Genomic DNA, 6,969 nt, shown 5'->3' with positions numbered 1-6,969 from the left:
TGGAATGAAAACTGACCTTTTCCAGTCCCGTGGCCACTGCTGAGTTTTCCAAATTTTCTGGCATATTGAGTGTAGCACTTTCACAGCATCATCTTTCAGGATTTGGAATAGCTCAACTGGAATTCCATCACCTGCACTAGCTTTGTTCATAGTGATGCTTTCTAAGGCCCACTTGACTTCACATTCCAGGATGTCTGGCTCTAGGTCAGTGATCACACCATCATGATTATCTGGGTCGTGAAGATCTTTTTTGTACAGTTCTTCTGTGTATTCTTGCCACCTCTTCTTAATATCTTCTGCTTATGTTAGGTCCATACCATTTTTGAGTGAGTTAACCACCTTCAGAAGTCTCCGGCTAAGATGGTTTTATAGGTTAAGATGTACTAAATTCCATCAATCAGATAATTCATATATTTATACGTTGTTTCAGAAGATAAGGAAAAGTGTCCCACTTATTTACAATTATTCATAAAATCTCTATATCGAAATCAGATAGTAATTGTCCAAGAACAAAAGCTGTTCAGTTCAGTCGCTCAGTCATGTCTGACTCTTTGTGACCCCATGGACCACAGCATGCCAGGCTTCCCTGTCCATCACCAACTCCCAGAGCCTACTCAAACTCATGTCCAGTGAGTCAGTAATGCCATCCAACCATCTCATCCTCTGTCCCTTTCTCCTCCCGCCTTCAATCTTTCCCAGCATCAGGGTCTTTTCCAATGAGTTGGTTCTTTGCGTCAGGTGGCCAAAGTATTGAAGTTTTAGCTTCAGCATCAGTCCTTCCAATGAATATTCATGACTGATTTCCTTTAGGATTGACTGGTTGGATCTCCTTGCAGTCCAAGGGGACTTAAGCTGTAGGTATTACTTTGAATCATTAGTGTATAAAACCTAAGTGAGATATCAGGCTAGCTAAATATTTTAAGTAGGATTTATCCTAGGAAAGAGAGATGGTTCTGGTTTAGAAAGAAACATCAGTTAAGTTGATCACATTAATGGATGAAAGGGAAAAAATAACTTTGAATCACTCAATAGATATGAGAAAGTATTGAATATAGTTCAGTACCCATTTATAATGAGAGCTCTTGGAAGTTTAGAAATTGAAAAGAACTTCCTCAGTCTGATAGAGGCTGTCTTCCCAAATTTATAGCAAAAATCATGCTTAATGGAGAAACTTCCTTTCGAGGTTGGGAACCAGATAGAGCTATTTGCTATCACCATGAGTGCCTGTGTAGTGCCAGAGGACTGGCACAGAGAAACAGGTGTAAGGATAGGGAGTGGGAAAAAAAGAAATTGTTATCACTTGGAGGTTACAAATGTGTATAAATTACCTATAAGAATTAACAGAACTGGTAACAAATTTCAAGAAAAGTTGCCCAGAAAATGAAACATCATTTTTAGTAACTGCAAAACCCACAGAGTAATGTAACAAAAAATGTGTAGGACTTCTTTAGAGAAAAGGTTATGATCCTAAATGTGAATACAATCATACAAAATAATTGCATTTTTCAAAAATGAATTTGGATGAGTTCATACAAATATTAATAAATAAAGGGAAATATTCTGCTCATGGATGCAAAATGTCATACTGTTAAAGAGGTCAGTTCTTCCACAAATTAATCTATGAATTTGGAAATATAACCATCAAAATCCGAGGAGGGTATTTTTGGGGAAGGTTGACAAGATGATTCTGAAATTCATATGGAAGCAGAAATACCTACTATTATCTAAAGCAGTTTGAAAAAGAAAAGCAAAAAGAGGGGAATCACCCTACCCCAAAATAGTGTGGTAGTGATGCCAGAACAGGCAAACAGACTGTGGTGTTCAGTGCCAAGTCCTGAAACACGCTGAGGTGCACGTGAGAAGCTTGTGTGTGAGGGAAGTACCTTCACTAGTTAGTAGGAAACGTGAACTAACCTCCCACCTCCTCCCCCCTCCCTCTCCCCCTCCCCCCGCTTCCTTTCTCCTCCTGTGCTCCTTCCCCTTATCTTCCTTCTTAGAAAATTGACTTCAAGTGTGTGGATAAATTATATGCCTACCTCACCCACTATAAAAAAAAATTCCAGACTATTGAAGACCTTACTTTTATGTGAAAACTAAAACACAAAGCCAATAGATAAAAACGAATAACTTTGAGACTTTGGAATCAGGAAAGGTCTAAATTATAATAAGAGAAAGACTCGTTTGTCTGCATGGGACTGACGACGCACTGGGTGTGAGCAGTTGCTCCATAAAGGTCAGCCTGTCTGCTTCCTTCCTTGGTCCAGAACTTACTCAGGGGCAGTCACAAAGGAGGTGGCCCAGCTCTTGTGTTGTCTCCCGGAGGGGGGAGACAGGGCTAAGATTCAGGCCCAGGGAGGCCCTTCGGTGCCTAAGGCGAAATAGGGTGTCCTGATGGTCTCTTTGTCTGAATCACTGCTCGTGTCAGGGGTTCAGACTCACTCTCTGGGAGCATCTCTTAGGCAGGAGCCTCAAATATGGGCGAGGGTGGTCAGTAGAGACTGACAAAGTACTCAGTGCGCGCCCTGGGCCTGCCATGCTGTCCTCCCTTCAGGGTGAGTGTGGGTCACTCTAATGCAGGAGGTGGGCTGTCAGTGGCCCCTTACAGCCAGCCCTGACTGAACTCTAGGATCATGCCAGGAGCTTGTTAAAAATGAATTAGAAGCCCCACCCTGGTGCCCCCTGATGAATCTATTGGATTCATCAGATGGAGGCAGTGCGGGAATCTTTGCCTGACTAGATCCCGAGTGTGGGTGAGGTCAGACCCAGCACACTGGATCACCTTTCCAGGATCCAGCAGATCAGCACTTCTCAGCTTCCAGGGGAGAAAACCACCTGGGCAGGGGTGCAGTGCATTGGAAGGGGTATGCACATAAGGTGTGTGGGGCGGGATGGGAAGTTAAGGTGGAAGGAAGGGTATGAAAGGTCCAGCCAGCAGGCCTGGGCAGGAGAGGGGCAGAGGCTCCAGTGACAGCCCGCTGTAACCAAACTCTCCCTTTTGTGGGCCCCCCTGCCCCGGCCTGGGTGCTGATCCTGTACTGGAATAGCCTGTTAATGGCTTGCTTCCTTTAGCAGCCTGGGAGCTCCTTGAGGACAGGAGCATTCATTCACTCCACATTCATTCATTCATTCCACAAATAGTTATTAAGACATTCATACACCTGAGATGGGCACTAGGAGGGAGCACAGCTGAGTCAGCCCACCAAAGCTTGCCATGCGGTGAGGAGGCAGGCAGAAGGCCAAGCAACTTTAATGAGGGGTGTTGAAAGCTGTAATGGAGAAGCAGCAACACCTAATCCGGACACTGAGCCTCAACCTGAGAGCTCTGGGAAGGCTGCTGGGAAGAAGGGAGGTCTAAGAGAGAGGTGAATGGAGCAATCAAAGGAAGGAAAGAGGTCTGGTTCAGCCCCACATGCAGGAGTTTTACTTCAGTGCTGGGTAGTGAGTGTTCCCAGGAGTAATGGAGGAGTCTCCCCCTGCGCTGGCCTGGAATCCAGTTTGGTGAACTGGTCAGGCTCCTGCCCCACTCCCCGCAAGATTCCTTCCCCATTATCCCCTTCCGTTCCTGGGCCAGACTGGCTCCCTCTCTGGGAACCAGGCAGTATTGGCAGCACCTGGGAATATTAGATGCTTCTCCAAGTTGGTATCGGCCCCAGGCCCAGAGCTGGGGAAGCTGAGCCTGGGAGGATAGTGTGATGTTCCAGGGGTCTCAGAAGCACTGGGCTCCTCTAACCTCTCAGACTGTTAACAACTGCTCCAAGGGAATTCCCTGGTGGTCCAGTGGTTAAGACTCCTTACTTCCCCTTCAGGGGACATGGGTGCCATCCCTGGTTGGGGAACCAAGATCCTGCAAGCCACTCAGTGCAGCCGAAATTTAAAAAACAGGACAAAAAATATTGCTCATGAGAGAATGAAGTTTCTCTCCCCTCCTTTGGGAACAGCTCTTCTCCTGGGCAGGTGGATGAGGCCTCGGTCTGTGTTTGGATCCTTGGGGGATCTCTGGGCAGCACAGGGGCTGGCATTTGACAGGGCTGCACTAGGCGTGTGCACTGTATAGACACATATACTCAGTCCCTGGACAGCGCACCTTCTGAGCCCCTGGGGTGGGAAGGCCTGGCCCTTTCTCCTCCTCAGGAGGTCCCAGGCCCACCAGGAACCTGATCTGGGGTTGACTTCATGCTCCAGACACTTGCAGGGCGACAGTAAAACGACATCGTTTCGTTTTATGGATCCATGGCACGCACACATGCTTACTGTGTCCATCCCAGAAAATCCTGGTGCCGGGGATGATGGTGGGGCTGGAGTAGGAGGTGAGTATTAAGCTCAGTAGACATTCTGAAACTGAGACTTTTGTGGGGAGGGATTCAGCACCCTCAGAATCATGTCATGCGAAGGTTAGGCAACAGAATTGTCACTTCACAGGGACCTCCCCCCACCTCCATCCCCCTCACCTGGCAGGCCCAAGGCTGTGAATATAGGACCTGGCCTGAGGGGCCTCCCTGCTGGGGACAGGGAGCCTTGGGTGGGGCCCAGGGAGGTGAGGGGGCACCCCACTCTGTAGTTGCCCCTGAAAATGGCAGAGTGCCCTTGTTGGCCTTTCAAATGGGCAGCAGTTACCTTTGGGTCAGCACTGTCATAATATATTGTTAAGTGAAAAAAAGCAGGCTAAGAAAAAGCGCTGTGACCTCAGTTTCTGTGAAAACTACAGATACTTGTTTCTAGAAGAGCCTGGAAATCAACCTGGTAATGACAGTTATTACCAGGCAGTGTTCTCTGATAAAATATTTTTCCTTTTGTTTAGCTATATTTCCTAATTTTTCTGCAGAGGCTATGATTACTTGTATCATTAAAATAAGGGGGATGGAATTTGCAAGAAGCCAACTCAGGTGTCACCCTGGGGGACGCCCAGGTTGGGGTTCTATGCTTCCATCAGGAAGGTGAGGGTGGAGGGTCAGTGCAGAACGGCCCTTCCACGTCTCCCTGCCAGGGTCGGATCAGTGTCAGGTGGTCCAAGGCGGGTGGGCACCACCGGGCTAGTTCCCCTCCTGGAGGGTGGGCTCTGGGTCTCCAGGGTGGGTCTCAGCAAAGCTCCTGTGCTTGGGAGTGGGAGCCTGCCTGGTTCTGGGAGGGGGGCAGGTCTCAAGTCTAACTTCCTCTTCGGCCTTCTGTTCCCTAGATTCACTTCCCGGACGTGGAACGGGTTGAATGGGCCAACAAGGTAAGGCCGGGGCGGGCCTGGGGGTGCTGGCCTCACTCTAGGCCTTGTCCTCCCTCTGGGCCTGGCGTGGACCCTGGATGGGGCGGGGATATGGGGGAAGCTTGTGTGAGCAAGGCAGTCCTGCAGTCCTGGTGGAAGCCTTGTCTGGGAGCCAAAGGTGGCCCTTAGTCCCTGGGGTGGTGGCCTTCCACTTTTCCCATCCTCAGGGTTCTTCTCCTCACCAGACAATGACTTTATTTTCTTAAAAAAAGAAGTTTTTTTTTTTTAATTGTGAAATTTTTGTCTTTTAATTGCGAAATTAATGCATGGCCACAGCAGAAAAGATAGAAGGTACAGAGGGAAATGCAGGCCTCCAATCCCACCAGGCTGAGACCAGCATGTCCTGGGGAGAGGAAGGCTGTGATTAGGGATTTGACAGCAGCTGCTGGGTTTCGCCTGGTCCCCAGCCACGATCTGGCAGCACTGGCTCTGCAACCAGGGCAGGTCCCCTGATGTCTCAGAGCTGCTTCCTGCCTTTGTGCAATGGGAATAATTATGGTCCCTGCCTCGTGGGGTTGTTGTGAGGATTAATGAGGTAATTAAAGAATCACAATGCCTGGCTCATCGAGGCCTCTGAGAGAATGGGCATTAAGCCCTGAAACTCACCTCCTTCAGTCTCCTCTGATTAGGGTTTGAAAAGAGGGAGCTGCATCTTTAAAGCACAAGGGACTTCTCTGATGGTCCAGTGGTTAAGACCTTGCCTTCCAATGGGGGCTGGGGGGGTGCAGGTTTTGATCCCTGGCGGAGAGCTAAGATCCCACATGCCTTGTGGCCAAAATAACAAAAGGTAAGCTAGAAGCAATATTGTAACAAATTCAGTAAAAGACAAAATGGTCCACACACACACACAAAACTAAAATAAATAAAGGCCCAGGTCCCAGAGAGGAAGAGGGAGTAGGCCTGTCCCAAATAGAACACATGGGCTGCTGCCCCTCCAGCCCATACCTCCAATGCCATCTGTATCCCTCTCTGATCACCATCTCCTGCCACCAGGTCCCCTGTCTCTGCCACCCTCTCTCCCCAGGTCCCACACTTGGTTCCCAGGGCCATGAGTTGTCCTGCTGCAGAATTCAGCTATAGGCAACCTTCTCTGATTCTTAGGGAAAAAAATCAAATCCATAGGAAACAATTTAAATTTATCTTCTGTGGTTTCTTTTTTTTTTTCTTCTTCTTAAACCTCTGGCACCTGCTCCTTATTTACACCATGGTGTTGGTTTGGGTGGCATATGTTTTAGCACAGAACCAAAGAGCTTCATCTTATTAATTCACTGAATGACTGTTTCATGGTGGGCTGCACAATGGCAGCAAATCTTGGGATCTCACTGTAAGCATGAGAACCATGGCCATAGTTATCCAACGTTTGATGAGCAGACAGATGGACCAGGTAGGTTGATGGGATGGGGTGGGCAGACAGGCTAATGGGTGCTGCGGTGTAAGGACTGCCCCTGGGCAGCTGTGGGTTTGGGACAAGGATCACAGACCTGAGCACGTAGGGCATCTTCCTGTCCTCGCAGATCATCTCCCAGATCTGGCCCTACCTCAGCATGATCATGGAAAACAAGTTCCGGGAGAAACTGGAGCCCAAGATCCGGGAGAAGAGCATGCACCTGAGGACCTTCACCTTCACCAAGCTCTATTTTGGACAGAAGGTTGGTGCTGTCTCGGGAGGGGCAGCAGGCTCTTCCCCGCCCCCACGGTGCGGGCAGCGGGGGGCG

The 6,969-nt window shown here is 48.7% G+C and overlaps 1 protein-coding gene across 1 annotated transcript in view; it reads left to right on the top strand.

Annotated features, from left to right (window-relative positions):
- Positions 1-6,969, top strand: part of ESYT3 (extended synaptotagmin-like protein 3) — a 54,174-nt gene that overhangs the window by 17,995 nt on the left and 29,210 nt on the right. Inside the window, exons 2-3 of the mRNA XM_010858219.1 lie at positions 5,174-5,215; positions 6,769-6,903. Coding sequence (XP_010856521.1) covers positions 5,174-5,215; positions 6,769-6,903 — 177 coding nt within the window. The remainder of the gene's footprint in view (positions 1-5,173; positions 5,216-6,768; positions 6,904-6,969) is intronic.

This window comes from Bison bison, unplaced genomic scaffold (assembly GCF_000754665.1).
Source record: "Bison bison bison isolate TAMUID 2011002044 unplaced genomic scaffold, Bison_UMD1.0 scf7180017864384, whole genome shotgun sequence".
Classification (NCBI taxonomy): domain Eukaryota; kingdom Metazoa; phylum Chordata; class Mammalia; order Artiodactyla; family Bovidae; genus Bison; species Bison bison.
The sequence above is the reverse complement of the archived record's forward strand: the minus strand, read 5'-3'. Positions and strand labels throughout refer to the sequence as shown.